Source organism: Garra rufa, chromosome 5, assembly GCF_049309525.1.
Source record: "Garra rufa chromosome 5, GarRuf1.0, whole genome shotgun sequence".
Taxonomy (NCBI): domain Eukaryota; kingdom Metazoa; phylum Chordata; class Actinopteri; order Cypriniformes; family Cyprinidae; genus Garra; species Garra rufa.
Genome location: NC_133365.1, coordinates 14,562,543 through 14,579,426, shown reverse-complemented (window position 1 = coordinate 14,579,426; position 16,884 = coordinate 14,562,543). Strand labels below are relative to the sequence as shown.

At 36.0% G+C, this 16,884-nt stretch overlaps 2 protein-coding genes across 2 annotated transcripts in view; one reads left to right on the top strand and one right to left on the bottom strand.

Annotated features, from left to right (window-relative positions):
• iqgap2 (IQ motif containing GTPase activating protein 2) overlaps positions 1-16,884 on the bottom strand; it is a 71,887-nt gene that overhangs the window by 12,951 nt on the left and 42,052 nt on the right. Inside the window, exons 16-29 of the mRNA XM_073839782.1 lie at positions 12,310-12,400; positions 11,577-11,744; positions 11,225-11,367; positions 10,527-10,697; positions 8,694-8,777; positions 8,511-8,582; positions 8,358-8,427; positions 8,038-8,246; positions 7,604-7,756; positions 5,531-5,694; positions 5,094-5,318; positions 4,323-4,463; positions 3,920-4,004; positions 3,555-3,787 (exon numbers count right to left, since the gene is read on the bottom strand). Of these exons, the coding sequence (XP_073695883.1) occupies positions 3,555-3,787; positions 3,920-4,004; positions 4,323-4,463; positions 5,094-5,318; positions 5,531-5,694; positions 7,604-7,756; positions 8,038-8,246; positions 8,358-8,427; positions 8,511-8,582; positions 8,694-8,777; positions 10,527-10,697; positions 11,225-11,367; positions 11,577-11,744; positions 12,310-12,400 (2,009 nt within the window). The remainder of the gene's footprint in view (positions 1-3,554; positions 3,788-3,919; positions 4,005-4,322; positions 4,464-5,093; positions 5,319-5,530; positions 5,695-7,603; positions 7,757-8,037; positions 8,247-8,357; positions 8,428-8,510; positions 8,583-8,693; positions 8,778-10,526; positions 10,698-11,224; positions 11,368-11,576; positions 11,745-12,309; positions 12,401-16,884) is intronic.
• On the top strand, positions 13,776-16,359 carry f2rl2 (coagulation factor II (thrombin) receptor-like 2). The gene is made up of 2 exons (XM_073839783.1): positions 13,776-13,984; positions 15,305-16,359. The coding sequence occupies exons 1-2, from the start codon at positions 13,927-13,929 to the stop codon at positions 16,333-16,335; spliced, it is 1,089 nt and encodes a 362-aa protein (XP_073695884.1). The 5' UTR covers positions 13,776-13,926; the 3' UTR covers positions 16,336-16,359.

Below are 16,884 nucleotides of genomic sequence, written 5' to 3'. Positions count from 1 at the left end.
ACTAGAAACCTGTGTACTTATAATTAAGACAATACATTAAAATAATGCGGTAGGACACACCAATTTGCAAACTAGCTGCTTTGTACAGCCAAAAATAGACCGGAAACCAGACCCATAAAATGTACAGATGGCTGCACCCACTCTTACAGGAAGAGGGATAACCAGGCCAAGATTTTTTTTTGTGATTTTTGTGGAAAATCTGTCGATTTCTTTAGAATTGAAATAAGGATCAAATGTGCAGCTGAAAACACAATGGAATTAAATATTTAATACACAAACATGCAGACATGAGAGTGAGGAATTTGGTGAATATCAGCTGTTTAAATTTAGCGAAATCTGTTGAGGTTTCTAAAAAAAAGGCGAGCAGGCTTGAATGAGAACATCACATGCTAAATTGCAAAAATACAGCTTAAAGGAGAAGTAAATAATGTACTCACCCCCTTGTCATCCCAAATGTTCACGTCTTTCTTTCTTCAGTTGTAATAAATTAAGTTTTTTAAGGAACAGTTTTTAAGATTTTTCTCCTTATAGTGGACTTCTATGGTGCCGAGTTTCAACTTCCAAAATGCAGTTTAAATGCGGCTTCAAATGATCCCAAATGTGGTTGTAAACGATCCCTGACGAAGAAGAAGGGTCTTATCTAGCGAAACGATTGGTTATTTATTTATTTTTTTTATTACAACCTATATACTTTTTAACCTCAAACGCTCATCTTGTCTTGCTCTGTCTATACTTCTTCCAGTTCAAGACAGTTAGGGTATGTCAAAAATCTCCCATCTCATTTTCTCCCTCAACTTCAAAATTCATTTTAAAATCATTCTGCATTGCTGCAGAAGTACCGAAGAGAACATGCAAAGAAGATCAAACACTCTTAGCAAAAAAGGTGAAACAGTGATATAGGCGAGATAGGAATATGAGATGGGAGTTTTTCGACATGCCCTAATTGGCTTGAACTGGAACAAACAAAGTTCTGGCAGAGCAAGACAAGACAAGTGTTTGAGGTTAAAAAGTATATAAATTGTAATAAAAAAATAAATAACCGATTGTTTCGCTAGATAAAAACCTTCTTCCTCGGCTGGGATCGTTTATAACCGCATTTAAGATCGTTTGAAGCTGCATTTAAACTGCATTTTGGAAGTTCAAACTCGGGGCACCATAGAAGTCCACTATATGGAGCAAAATCCTGAAACGTTTTCCTCAAAAAACATAATTTCTTTACAACTCAAAAAAAGAAAGACTTCAACATCTTGGATGACAAGGGGTTGAGTACATTATCTGTAAACCTTTGTACTGGAAGTGAACTTCTCCTTTAAGTGTAAACATTCAGGTCTATCACAGACATGTCATCAGGCAGAGCTGCTGAGAATCTGAGGAAAAGACAGCAGCAGGGAGTTTCCAGTAAGCATGACTCACCAGCACGGGAATGAGGGGTTTGGGCAAAAGGTCATTTAGCACTTCCAGCCCCCTCACACACACACACACACACACACACACACACACACACACATGTTTGTTTTTGTGAAATGTGGGGACATTCCATAGGCGTAATGGTTTTTATACTGTACAAACCGTACTTTCTATCACCCTACACCTTCCCTACACCTAAACCTAGCCCTCACAGGAGACTGTGCATATCTTTACATTCTCAAAAAAACGTATTCTGTATGATTTATAAGCCTTTTGAAAAGTGGGGACATAGGCAATGTCCTCATAAGTCACCCTCTCCTTGTAATACCTATGTCATACCCATGTTATTACACACATTTGTGTCCTGATATGTCACAAAAACATGCCCACACACACACACACACACACACACACACACACACACACACACACACACACACACACATGTGTGTCTAAAGTGGCAACACATGTCCCTCCTCTCTGCTGATGCCTTACTTTCACACAAAAACACTTCCTCACCTTTCACCTCAATTTTCATATATCCTCAGCCTGTTCTGACCCTCCGATCTGTGATTGTTTCAAATCTTTTGTTCAGTTTCTACATAAAATATTAGTGCTTACAAATAGCAATAGTTAAAAAGAATAAGAGAGTGGCACCTTCTGTTTCAAGTTATTTTACTGACAGCATTAATAAACAACAACTGCCCCATACTTTCAGCACCCATACACTCCTATATGAGAACTTTACTACCACTGAACTTCACTGTTGGAAACATGTACTTTTTACTGTACTCCTCCTCTAGCAACTCCATACTATTTTGAATTCCATTAGATCCAAAATGACTGATGTGGTCTCATGAGACCAGAGTATGCATTCCCAGAATTGCATTTTGTTAATAAGAAAAGGCTAAATGAGTTTATTGTGCTTTGGTTACAGTATGTCATTCCGGTGTGAATAAACAACCATGTTTGACATCTGCATCTTAGCTTCATAGATTTTGTTGGCTCTGAGACATTGCTTGGTATTGCTCCTGCTCCTTCTGATGCAATGCAAGCTTAAACTAAGGGCCTGATTATTTCCATTGCTTTTGAATTTCTATGTTACCTTTGCTACATGTGTGTATTTTTGGTATGTTCTCTTTTGAGCAATAATATAATAATAATAATAATTTATAAATAATAAAATAAAAAGAATAAGTCTCCTGACAGTTGTCTGGTGGTGGTTGAGGAGAGATCCGCCATATGACTGTAAAGCGCTTTGGGTGTACGGCAATACACAAGGAAAGCGCTATATAAATGCATCATTCATTGATTCATTCTCTTCCAAATGGTAACACTGTTGTCAACTTTTAGTCTGAGAATGATTCAGGGGCTTTTAATTATCAATACATTTTTTCTCTTTAAATGTTTTAGTTCAACATACTCACCTGTTGATCAAAAAGTGCGTCATGAACTGCCTTGTTTTTTTGTTTTACTGTTCTCTGAGGTCTACTTATAATGTTATTAAGATTTTAACATAAAAAATGATTTAACCTGTCGTTTTGGCAGTTTGGCTTCAAAATAAGCTGCTTTTCGACTAACAAGAAAGTTTGGAGTTCTGAAACTTACAGGATATTGTTATAGTACAATGACCTCTTATGTCAAAAGATCAAGGGATCATTTGTAACTTTTAGAATGATGTTCTCATTTTTTTGAAGAAAATCTATTCCTGAATAATTTTGGTATGTGTGTGTTTTTTAAAGGTAGGTTTTTTAAAGACTTGCTGGAACATTGTACCTCCAAATAACCTTACTATATCTTCTAAGTGAAGAGTTATTGCTGAATTTGTTAAGTGTCATGAGAGGTTGCTGAGTACTGTATATGAATATAAAGAAAATATATAAATATATCAGAACAATTCTTGCTGAAGTTGACAGATTTTGGCCAGTGGGTATGTAAGTACTTTGTATAAAGTCCATATAATGTATACTTCTTCAGTATATCTTCTGTTTCATACAGGTCAAAAACATGAGAGTGACTAAAAGATGACAGAGTTGTCATTTGGTGAACTATCCCTTTAAGTATTTCATTCTTCCCAGCAGGAACAGTGTTTACTGTTAGTTACCCTGAACAAACCTCACAATGATAAAGTGCTCTGTTCTCCTAACCTGAACTTTTGGTAGGTCTGGGAGATGTAGCTGTTCATGGGAGTGAGGTGGTCGCTCTCGTCCTCAAACAGCTTGTTGGCGGCAGCGTGCTGTAGCATCTTAGCCACTGATGCCAGGTTCCTCCTCTGGTCCGAATGCACTTGCCCTCCGGCCGTCATGTCAATGATGTCAAAGCCATCTGGAGCCACAATGGCAGGGTTCATGTAACGGTAATAGAGCAGAGTCCCGACAATCTGTGGGAAGAAGAGCGCACCACTTATTTCATCTAAATCAATTTCTGAGATACTGAATCTTTAAGCAGTTGTGGTTTGGTATGTCAAGCAATTACAGCTACATTTTAAGTATGAAAAGAGCTTATAGAATACCTTTAATAATTCATCCTCAGTGGCATCAGGGAATTTCTCATGAAGTGTGTCCTTTAGAACTTTAGCAATATATCTCATGCCGTAACTGCATGCAAAAGAAAACAAATCAAATGATGCAAAATAAAAATCACAGATGAAAATAAAAAAACTACCCATCACTTAAATAAATAATGAGAATACTGTAATGCATTACAGCAAAACATTACACAATGTTTTTTACTGAAAAAGTATTGTTTCAACTGTATTTTCAACTGTGCTGCCCCCTGGTGACACCATAAAGTTATACTGTATGATACAAGCATCAAGAGGCATATCTGACAAACCTAACAAGTGATATGAAAATGAAATGCATGAATCAGAACTGAAAATCAGCTTGAAAAGCTGGGATGATCTTTAATCTTACGGGATGGAGTCCAGCGATGACATGATAGAGCTGAGCACTTTGTCTGTGACGGTCCGGAGCACCTGATTGGAGGATTCCAGTTTAGCCCTCACTTCCTCATGTGACAGAGCCTGCTCTGGTGTGACCTCATATGGTAGCTTACTAGAAATAAAGTAAAACAACAGGAGCACAAATAAATAAAAAAGTCAAGGTCAGCATAAGATATAGAATTATTTAGTGTATGTGGAAGAAGTCTCTTCTGCTCATCAAAGCTGCATCTATTTGATAAAAAGTATAGCAAAAACAGTATTATTTTGAAGTTTTGTTACTTCTATTAAAGTGTATTTTTTTAGTTTTCAGCATCATTATTTCAGTCTTCAGCATCACAAGATCCTTCAGAAACCATTTTAATATTTGATCTGATGCTTAAGAAACATTTCTTATAATTATCAACGTTGACAAAAGTTGTGCTGCTTAATATTGTTGTGGAATTTGTGAATATTTTTGATGAATTGGAAGTTCAAATGAACCTTATTTATTTCAAATATATAGATTTTACAATGTAAAAGCCTTTATTGTCACTTTTGATCAATTTAATGCATCTTTATTAAATAAAAGCATACATTTACTTCAAAAATGTCCTTAAAAATTGAAAAATTGTATGGAAAAATGTGAATGTGCTAACAAAAATGGAGGAAAATTAAGTATAGTATAAATGAAGATGTATGTAAAAGATGAGATAGATGGGGTGTGTGTGTGTGTGTGTGTGTGTGTGTGTGTGTGTGTTTGAACCTGGCTTCTCCTGTTGCGGTTTCTAGTTGATTAACCCAGGCCTTGTAGATGTCTACAGGGTTAGTGTTGATGCCCAGGTTCTTGTCCTCAATGATCTCCTTCACCACAGGGCCTAGTAACTGTCTGAGAGCGTTCTGACCACGAGCACCACGGTAAAAGCTCAAAACCATCTTAATGACTGTAGGGTTCCCTGTTACTATTTCCTGAATGTGATCCACCTTAGATCTGCCAAAAATGATACCAGAGTAACAATGAAATTTGCCATAATCAATATTACAAAGCACAACTACAGACATATAGTATTACAAACATTTGACGACTGATGCTTTAATTAAGAATTAAGAGGTATACTGGCCTCTCCAAAACAGTATTGTTTTTGCATGCTTAAGCAAACAAACAGTATCTTTATCTTATAATATTTCCAAGATTTATCTTACTTGATCTCTTCTTGCAAGGCTGACTCAAAAAGCTTGAGCAGCAAGTACTCTTCACGCTGGTTTGAAGCATAGTTATACAACGTGAAGATCACAGTGTCCATGAACTTGGTGGATTTGTTCTGGGGCATCTGGAAGATTAGCTTGGCCAGGTATGAAGGATTAGTCTGTTAAATGAAGAAAACTAATTAATTAAAAATATATATTTGAAAGGTATGTATAAAGGTTTATAATTATATAAATTATATAAATTATTTCTATCTATCTATCTATCTATCTATCTATATATAATTATATTAAAAATTATATAAATTATATACAGTACAGACCAAAAGTTTGGACACACCTTCTCATTCAAATGAATGAGAAGGTGTGTTCAAACTTTTGGTCTGTACTGTATATTTTTCTGTTTATTAAAGTTTTTACTCTACATTTGTGCAGTTTTCAGTGGGTTAGTGATATTTTTTAAATATATATAAATTAATAAATAAATATTTTTTAAATGGGTTTTTATACAAAAACTGCTTTTTTATGTAAAATTTCACTTTATAAAAGACCCACATTTCTAACTTTAAATCATGGGGATAACATGGATAATTTCACATGGTTTAGTGTAAGATTTTTACCCATCTTTTGGAAAATCCAGTTTTAAAAGTAAAAAAAAAACAACTACAAATAACTTTTACCATTAGGTGGCTGCAGAGCTCCACTATTTGCTATTTGCTATTTGACCACCTGAAAGATATTTTTTTCACAAGTTTTTTCAGTTGAATTCATATCTACAGTACAGACCAAAAGTTTGGACACACCTGAATGAGAAGGTGTGTCCAAACTTTTGGTCTGTACTGTATATTAAAAATATAAATATAAATTATATACTACCAGTCAAAAGTTTTTAATATTTTTTATTACACGGCTCTTTGGAATGCTTGATTCTGATTGGTCAGTTGAGACATTTGCAGGTTCGTTCTTTTCAAATAATCACCGCTCCAAAGTAATAACGCATAGCCGGTACTACTTGTATGTTTAAAATCCCTCCGTGCCAACAAAGATAACCGTTTGGCGCCATCTTGTGACAAACACTGGAAAACTACAATTTACAATGGAAAATTTCGACATTAATCTATTTAAATTGTCTTACTAACGTACATAGTTTGAATGTTAGTCACGTGGTACTATATCGCTCCGCGGAAGGATAAAAATGTTAATTTAAAACAAATATGTCAATAAAAGGTTTCAAATTCATATTCATGCCCAGTTTTCTTCCTTATGTGGCAAGTAGCCGTGTAATAAGCGGGATAATGTATAGGCAGCCTGTAGTTATCGCGAAATAAGCTTATTTCTGCGATAACTACCGGCTGCCTGTACATTATCCCTTACTTAAAGAAGTCTCATCTTCTCACCAAGCCTGCATTTATATGTTCCAAAGTACAGCAAAAACAGCACAATTTTTAAATACTTTTACAATTTAAAGTAACTGTTTTCTATTTAAATATATTTTAAAATGTAAATTATTCCTGTGATTTCAAAGCTGAATTTTTAGCATTATTACTCCAGTCACGTGATTCTTTCAGAAATCATTCTAATATTCTGATTTGCTGCTCAAAACATTTATTCTTTATTATTATTAACAATTATGTTGAAAACAGCTGAGTTTTTTCAGGTTTCTTTGAAGAATAGAAAGTTCAGAAGAACCGGATTTATCTGAAATGAAAATCTTTAGTAACATTAGAAATGTCTTTATCATGACTTTCAATCAAGTTAGAACTAAATAGAGCTAAATTAAAGTATTAATTTCTATAATTTCTTACTCAAAAAAATACATATGTCACATGATTCTTAAGGATCATGTCACACTGAAGACTGGAGTATTGATCTTATTAGTATTCAAATTGAAAATTGTTATTTTGAATAGCAAAAATATTTCAGAATTTTACTATTTTTGCTGTACTTTGGATCAAATACATGCAGACTTAGTGAGCAGAAGATACTTCTTTAAAAAACATAAAAAATCTGGTAGTGTATATATAATTCTATATTTCTATATATAATAAATGTAAAAGTTCTTTATCTCACTTGTAGAAGATAGAAAAGATGCTGATAGGCCTCTAGTTTCTTCCTCTTGTCTTTGCTCAGGCCCTTGATGCCTTGCTTTTCCCCCATGGCCAGATCTTCTTTGCTCACTTTGTTCTTTTTGCTCTTCATCTTTTTGCTGTGTGACACCACATCCTATCAGAGAAGACAACAGTAGTTGGAAAAGTTAGAAGGGTCAAGGGGTCATACTCAACTGGTTTAGACATCTGTAACTGCCTCTACTCTCATGAGAATCCTAAGAAAACAAATATGGCGGGTTTGTTGTTTTTCTCTCTGTGATGCTCATGGGAAAACAGAAATATATGCAAATTAAAGGATAATGTAACATCATCTCATTAATCCATTATATCCAAAAATCATTACAAAAAAGATTGTTTAGCTTTATAGATTATTTAAAAACACAAACTGTATCTAACCTGTAGTGTGATCCTGTTTTTTACTAACAGCCCAATCTTAATATCCATCAAGTTCAGATCCTTTTCCATTTGCTGATTAGCACGAATCTTGGTGACCACTTCCTCTCTGAGCCGTGTCACTTCCTGTTCCTCCTGTAAATCGAGGCTACTTTGTTCCAGCAGATGTACAAATTTACGGACCACTGAGAGAGGGGGGTGTTGAGAACCAGCTGTTTGAAAAACAGAAAAACACAACCTTACCTTACAAACCAATCAATTAACAATGCAAGTAAATGTTAATTAATTCATACATTAAATACAATATAATGTTATTGACTTACTCAAGGTTCTGTAGTCAACTCTTGCTTTGTTAGCCTTAAGGTAAGCTTGAATCTTCACTATTTCTTTCTCCTGAGCACACAAAATATGCCATTTTCATGAGTATAAGTGATGAAGATCCTGCTCGTTCACATTAGTGCTTGTGTGTGACTTACATGGTCTCTGAAGTACTGCAGTCTCTTTGTGTAGCTTTGTTTAGCTTTCCACATCTTCACCAATGACTGTAACTAAATTATAGGAGAAACATGTTTTCATACTATAAATATTGCACTTTAAAGCAACAAGGAAAAAGATGATGAAATACCATAATAAAAGAGCATCAGTTATAGCACCGTTACCTTAACCACACTGCTCACACTGTCTTGGAAGGTCTTTAGTCTGTCCTTATAGACTCTTCTCTGTTTGTAGCCTTTCCAGGACGCCTGTAATCATAAACCCACGTGAAATAATGCTAAAGAATTAAAAATATTTAAACCTTAGAGCTTTCAAATTACATACAGTGCCTTGCGAAAGTATTCATACCTCTTCATTTTTTTTTCACATTTTATGTTGTTGCCTTATGTTAAACTGCTTTAAATTACTTTTTTTCCACATCAGTCTACACTCCATTCACCATAATGACAAAGCAAAAACAGAACTGTCTTCATACATTTATTACAAATAAAACAAAAACAGAAATAAGTACATTGCAGAAGTATTCATACCCTTAACTCAGTACTTAGTTGAAGCACCTTTACAGCCTCAAGTCTTTTTAGGTAATGATGCGTCATGCTTTGCACATCTACATTTGGCAATTATCTGCCAAACTTCTCCTCACCTCTTAACCTCACAAGCTCTGTCAGCTTGGATGAGGGCTGGCAGACAATTTTGAGTTTCTCCAGAAATTTTTGACTGCGTTCAAGCCCAGCCTCTGGCTCTGCTGGGCCACTCAAGAACATTCACAGAGTTGTCTATAAGCCAATTTTGCTGTGTGCTTGTCCTGTTAGAAAGGTGAACCTTCTGCCCAGACTGAGGTTCTGAATGCTCTGGACTGGGTTTCATCAAGGCTATCTCAATATTTTGGTGCATTGAGCTTTTCTTTTACTTTGAAGAGACCCTCAGTCCCTGCCGCTGAAAAACAGCCCCACAGCATGAGGCTGCTACCAGCACACTTTACTTTTTGGATGGTACTCTGGAGGTGATAAGCAGAGCTGAGGATTCCTTAAAACATAATGCTTGATTTGAGGTTCATCAGACCAGAGAATCTTGTTTTTTCACAGATGGTCCTTTAGGTTCTTTTTTTGCAAATTCCAAGTGTGTTTTCATGTGTCTTCACTGAGGAGAGGATTGAGTCTTGTCACACCAGATTGGTGGAGTGTTGCAGAGCTGTTTGTCCTTCAGTAGATTTCTCCTATCTCCACATATGATCATGCAGCTCAAATAGAATGACCATCAGGTTTTTGGTCACCAGTCTAACCAAGGTCCTTCTTCATCAATTGCTCAGTTTGGCCAGGAGCCCAGCTCTAGGAAGAGTCCTGGTTGTTCCAAGTTTCTTCCATTAAGGGTAACAGAGACTACAAGCTTCTGTGAACCTTGACTTGACGCAATTCTGTCTCTGAGCTCTATAGGCAGTTTGTTTGACCTCAGGGCTTGGTTTTTGCTCTGATATGCATTTTCAGCTGTTATACCTATAAATAAGAGGTGTGTGCCTTTCCAAATCATACTCATTCAAATGTATTTACCACAGGTTAACACTACTAACAGTGTAGTAACATCTACAAGCAATATGAATGCTCCTAAGCTCAATTTTTAACTCAGATAGGGGTATGAATACTTATGCAATGGACTTATGCAATAAGTTTTTTATTTGTAATTAATTTGCAAAGATGTTAAAAACTTTTTTTTTTTTTGCTTTGCCATTATAGTGCATGGAGTGTAAATTGATGTGGGAAAAAAGTAATTTAAAGCAGTTCAACATAAGGCAGCAGCATAAAACATGAAAAAAATGAAAATATACTTTCGCAAGGCACTGTATGCCTTCTCTAAAATAAGAACTTGATTAAATAAGAGTTAATGATAGTAATAACATGCAGTAAAATATTAATTATGAAAACAAATCGCAAAGCTGTTGGTGGCCTGCTATACAAATAATCAGGTTAAGTATCAATACTTCATATTAAATAGTGAAGCACCTGAAGTTTGATGGCGCTCGGCTCTTGCTTGCGCAGGTACTCCAATCTGTCATTATATGCCCGCCTCACCAGGTATCCACGAATCAGGGCCTGCAGCTGGATGATGAGCGGCTCATTGGCCAACCACAACTGTTCTCTGTTATACTCTGCTGTTACACTGCTTAAAACACTCTAGTTGGGGGGAGAAATGAACAACTGATCTTACATGCTTTAATTCAACATCAAAAACTGTAAATATGTGACCCTGGACCACAAAACCAGTCATAAGGTTAAATTTTACAAAACTGAGATATATACATCATATGAAAGCTCAATAAATAAGCTTTCTATTGATATATGGTTTGTTAGGATAGGACAATATTTGGCCAAATTACATCTATTTGAAAATCTGGAATATAAGGGTGCAAAAAAATCAAAATACTGAGAAAATCACCTTTAAAGTTGTCCAAATTAAGTTCTTAACAATGCATATTACTAATCAAAAATTACATTTTGATAGGTTTACAGTAGGAATTTTACAAAAAATGTTAATGTAACATGATCTTTACTTAATTTTCCTAATTATTTTTGACATAAAAGAAAAATCAATAATTTTGACCCATACAATGTATTTTTGGCTATTGCTACAAATATACCCCAGCGACTTAAGACTGGTTTTGTGGTCCAGGGTCACATATATGTTTGTGCTGAAGACATACCTGAATATCTTCTTTGGTGAGCTGTGAACTGTCATGGACAAAATTATCTGGCTCAACCCATGTCCCTTCATTGCTTTCAATGTTGTAGAAGTAGTCATATTTATCCTTGATCTTGTGTTTCACCCATGAAGTGCCACTGGTTCCTACAGAAAAAAATGAAATTATAGCACTATAACTGCTGTTCATAAGTAACTTCATAAATAACTTCTTTACAGGAACTCAAGACATATGCATTTGTCTCTGACTAAAATCAAATGAATCAGTAAATGCACACTATTAGGATTGTTAATCATAAGACAGAAGCAGATGCTGCACAAAGCTAGACTAGTCATCAGGGATGAGATAGAGTTACCTTGTTCTGTTTGAGTGCTCTGTAAGTGATAAAGCTGGCTGTGGTAGATATGACCACATTCAGGCAGCACTGCTCGAAGACCTGCATCAGGACACTGCAGAGCAGCTAGTGTGGCCTTAGCATCTCCCTCAGATACTGCCCTGTTAATGTCTGCGACTGCCTCAGCCACTGAAATCATATACGTAAACTTAAGAATTCATTTTATATTGATAGTAGTAATGTTTCAAATGAACACTTGCTGGATTGAGGCGAAGTAGGTTTATTTGATTATTTATATATCATCCAATCATGGTAAAAACTCAAATCAAATATGCCTTTGACACACATCGAAATCTGGTGCAGAAGAGACTAAACTTTTGAATCAAGTCATTATTTTTGTTTTCTTTGCACACAAAAATGACTCTCGTAGCTTCATAACATTACAGTTGAACCACTGATGTCACATGGACTATTTTAACAATGTCCTTACTACCTTTCTGGGCTTTGAACATAGTAGTACCTTTGCTGTCTATGTAGGGTCAGAAAGCTCTCGGATTTCATCAAAAATATCTTAATTTGTGTTTAGAAGATAAACAAAGGTCTTACAGGTTTGGAACATCATGAACATAACAAATGACAGAATTTTTACTTTTAGGTGAACTATCCGTCTAATACACATCCTTTATAGGGATGTGTCTAAAAAAATTTGTGGACTGAACAGAAGAGCTAATCTTATATTCGTTTACACACTTACATTTGAGTGCATCCTCCTGGTCCCGGTTGGCAGTGTGCACGGCCTCCTGGATCTGGTCCAGCCACAGCACAGCAGATTCATCTCCAGAGCTCTGTTACAACACAACACACAGTCAGCACATGCCACATACAAATTAGTGTAACTGAACACACACTGTCACAGGCCAAACAAATCATCTGCTACTACAGACCAGTTCACTCTGAATGTAAACAACTAAATCAAGTCAAGGTGGGAGACATTCTGTACAACTATCACTGGTTAAACAAGCATTCATATAAATAGCATCTCAATAAATTATGTCAGATGTTAAGAGCAAAGCTTTGTAAAGGGATAGCCCAATGATTTTCTCACCATCAAGCCATCCTATATGTGTGTGACTTTCTTCTTTCAGATGACTAAAATCAGAGTTATATTACAAAATGTCCTGGCTCTTCCAAGCTTTATAATGGCAGTGAATGGGTGTTGAGATTTTGAAGCAAAATAAAGTCCATCTAGACATCATAAGACGTACTCCACGTGGCTCCAGGCGGTTAATAAAAGCTGTTTGAAGTGAACTGACGTGTTTGTGTAAGAAAAGCATCCATAAATATCTATATTTAAAACTTCATTTTTCTTACACAAAAGCACTGATTCACTTCATAAGGCCTTTATTAACCCCCCAGAGCCGTGGGGAGCACTTTTTATGATGGATGGATGCACTTTATTGGGCTTCAAAAAAAATCAACACCCATAAACTGCCATTATAAAGCTTGAAAGAGCCAGGACATTTTTTAATGTAACTCCGACCATATTTGTCTGAAAGAAGAAAGTCATGTACACCTAGGATGGCTTAAGGGTGAGTAAATCATTGGGTAATTTTCATTTTTGGTGAACTATCCCTTTAACTAAGCATTTTGAATAATATAAAGAATAAAACATGAACATTGACTTGCTCTTCATTATCAGATTAAAAAATATGGTACACTATTTGGTCTAATACTTCTTTCTACTTTGAAAACATTCCCAAAGTAATAGAAAAGAAGTGATGAAGTCAAACAGACTGGAATACAGACGTGAATGCATATACATGGAGAGAAATTTTGGAGTTCAAGTGTCTTCAAATAATTCATGGAATGTTCTACTGGTAATTTATTAACACTGATATTCTGAAAGACAAAAATAAATACCGTTCTTTTTAACTGATAGGAGAACATCTGAAGAAAAGAAAGAAAAAAGAAAGAAAGAAAGAAAGAAAGAAATTACAGGGACACGTTTATCCATTAAAGGACTTTTGGCCAGAGTCATTTCCAAAATACCAGTTAAACATTCTTGTTTGCAATTTTACAAACTATTTGTGGTCAAATCTTTGTAAATAGTTTGGACCATGAATTGGATCTAAAGGAAGTCTGTCGTCACGCAGCATTTCCTGACATGCCTGAAACATGAGCACTGAGCAATTCTGACTCCAGACTCCCAAAGCCCTATACAGGAAACCAGCCACACATCACACCCTTCGACGTAAACTTCTAACTAGACAGTTATTTGTCTAGGGAGTAATCCTCAAAAGAGTCATTTGTAGTTCGTGTCTAGTTTGATGAACAATAGTTTAAAAAAAATAACTAGAAAAACCTTTCAAACATGTGGAGAGTTTTTATGCTGCTTCTCTTACCATTATTGTTTGCGGACTCACTTCAAGGTAAGACAAATTTTCGCTTTCATTTAAAAATCAACAGCTGATTGCTATGTGGTAGAAATGTGAACTTGGACTTTTGTGACAAAGAAAACTTGACTTGACTCTTTCAGTAAGAGCTACTGTCGCAGTCTTTAACACCTACTGTAAAAGTCACTAGAACATTTTCAATCAACTAAAACAAATTATTCTCTAAATACAATGCATCAAAATTGCTTGTTATCTGTGCCCATAATATTAAAAACTAAAACCAAACAGCCTTTATTTCATTTCAGTTGGTTTTAATATCTTTGGTCACCTCAATTTTTTAATTAAATTTAATGTTTTCCAGATTTCCTAGCTAATAAAGGAAGAAAATATTCATACCCCTTCATTTTCAGTTTGTTGTTGCTGCCTTTTGTTAAACTGCTTTTAATTACTTTTTTCCACATCTATCCATACTCCATACACCATAACGGCAAAGCAAAAAACAGGTTTTAACATCTTTGCAAATGTATTCAAAATTAGAAACCTAAATGATTCCATTGCATAAGTATTCATACCCTTGTGGGACAGTTGCAATTTAGCTCAGAAGCATTCATACTGTATTGCTTGTAGATTGTTAACCTTGGCAAATTCATTTGAATGGGTATGATTTGGTAAGGCACACACATCTTAAAAGATCTAACAGCTGAAAATGCACATCAGAGCAAAAACCAAGCCCTGAGGTAAAAAAAAAAAAAACTCAGGGAAAGGACTGCATCAAGCCACACATCTGGGAAAAATTCTGCTGCACTGAAGGTTCACAGAAGCATGTAGTCTCTGTTACCCTTAATGGAAGAGGTTTGAAAACAACCAGGACTCTTCGTAGAGCTGGCCTCCTGGCCAAACTGAGCATTTGATGGAGAAGGGCCTTGGTTAGAGTAGTGACCAAGAACCTGATGGTCACTCTAGCTGAGCTTCATGATCATATATGTGGATGGGAGAAACAAAAAGACTTGAGGCTGTAAAGGAGCTTCAGCTAAGAACTGTGTTAAGGGTATGAACACTTATGCAATGTACTTATTTCAGTTTTTTATTTGTAATATATTTATGAAGTTGTGACACTTCTGTTTTTGCTTTGTCATTATAGTGCATGGAGTGTGGATAGATGTGGGAAAAAAGTAATTTAAAACAGTTTAACATAAGACAGTAACATAATATAAGGATAACATAATACATCTAATAACTTCAGTTTAAATGTAATCACGTTTTGTCTTCAATATCAAGCTGTGTGATATAATTATTTACTGTAAGAAACACACTTTATATCAGTCCTTTAACACTGTGTTTTCTAACATTTTTCAGACTCAAAAGATTCCAGAATCAATTCGCCAAACAAATCTCCTCAGCCAAAAACATTTTCTGGAACAATAGTGTTTACCAGCTCCAACTCATCCATCCAGGAGGCTGTGATAAACGTCAGTGCTAACGTCATCAATCACACCACTGGAATTGTCAGCACCAGGATCATTCCAGTCGCATACATCCTAGCCATCCTCATTGGGATCCCCTCTAATGTCTTTGTGTTAGCCTGCCTTGGTGGAAGAAAGAGTCTTTCCAGTTGTATCCTATATTGTAGCCTAGCAGTTTCAGACCTTCTCTTGCTACTTTCTCTCACACTCAGAGTCCACTATCACCTCAATAACAATGACTGGATCTTTGGAGAGCTTGCCTGCAAGGTGGTGATTGCCTGTTTTTATGGAAACATCTACTGCTCGATTCATTCCCACATGTGTATTAGTGTGATGCGCTACCTTGCGGTGGTCCACCCGTTCCTCTACCGGACAATGTCGAAAACGTTCTATGCGATCTGCACCAGTTTATCCATTTGGATTGTTTTTGCTATTGCCATGACACCTGAGTTTCTGGTTCAGCAAAGCTACCGTGTTCTTGGGGAAGAGCTGGTGACATGTCACGATATCCAGTCCTATGAAAAATCTTTCAACCGAGCTTTGATTCCTTACAGATTGAGCCTAATCTGCCTAGGGTTCATCCTGCCATCGCTGGTCATCACATTTGTTTACGGATCCATCATCTACCATCTAAATCGCTCCAGTCGTGACTGGAAACACTACATTAGCGCCAGCACATTGGTGTTTGGCATCTTTTTAGTGTGCTTTGCTCCATGCAATGCACTTCTGTTTGCACACTATGTGAGGCTGTACACTCAGCAGCAGTATGACTTGTATTATTACTACAGAGCAGCTGTATGTCTGTGTTCTTTCCACGGCTGTCTGGACCCCTTCCTCTCATATCTCCTCACAAAGACTTCAACTTCCCAAGTGAAGTTTAGATCCTTTAATTCTAAAGATTCAAAGGCTTTGTCCATGAGCTGAGCCATTTAAAATACCAGGATGTTTTTGTTGTGGACTGCGAGGGGGGGGGGGGGGCTTCCTTATCTAAAATGTCTTAACAGTGGGTTGTGAGGATGTTATGGTTGGACTTCCAATTTTATACTTTAGAAGAGGCTCCTGGCTCAAATCACTTACACTCAGGTTGTGAATGTAAAACTCAAGCTGAACACAAAATCTGAGAGTTGAGTGTTGAGTAAAAAGTGTAATTTGTATAACAGTATCTGAAATAAGATATTTTGGGCCAGATTTACTAAACAGGGCAAATTAGCGTTAGAGTGCAATTCCATAAAAAGAAAAATTCTATGTGTGACTTAGACTTGCGCACATTAAAGAACACAGACGCAGCCAGATAATTTTCAAACTGACAAGTGCAAACTACCATCTTTTTTTGGTGTTAAATAATGGTGCAAACACACATAATTTGGCGAGCGCAAATGTTAGTAAATCACGTTGCGTGATTCATTTTAATGTTCTCCCATGAATTTTGCATATAAATGCATACTCAAAAGTAACTGTGTCCACGCTTTTTCA

Excerpts from the sequence above, each read along its gene's own strand:
- f2rl2 (XM_073839783.1), top strand. The coding sequence starts at position 13,927 with ATGTGGAGAGTTTTTATGCTGCTTCTCTTACCATTATTGTTTGCGGAC. Across the intron at positions 13,985-15,304 it reads GTTTGCGGACTCACTTCAAG|ACTCAAAAGATTCCAGAATC; the intron begins GTAAGACAAATT and ends AACATTTTTCAG.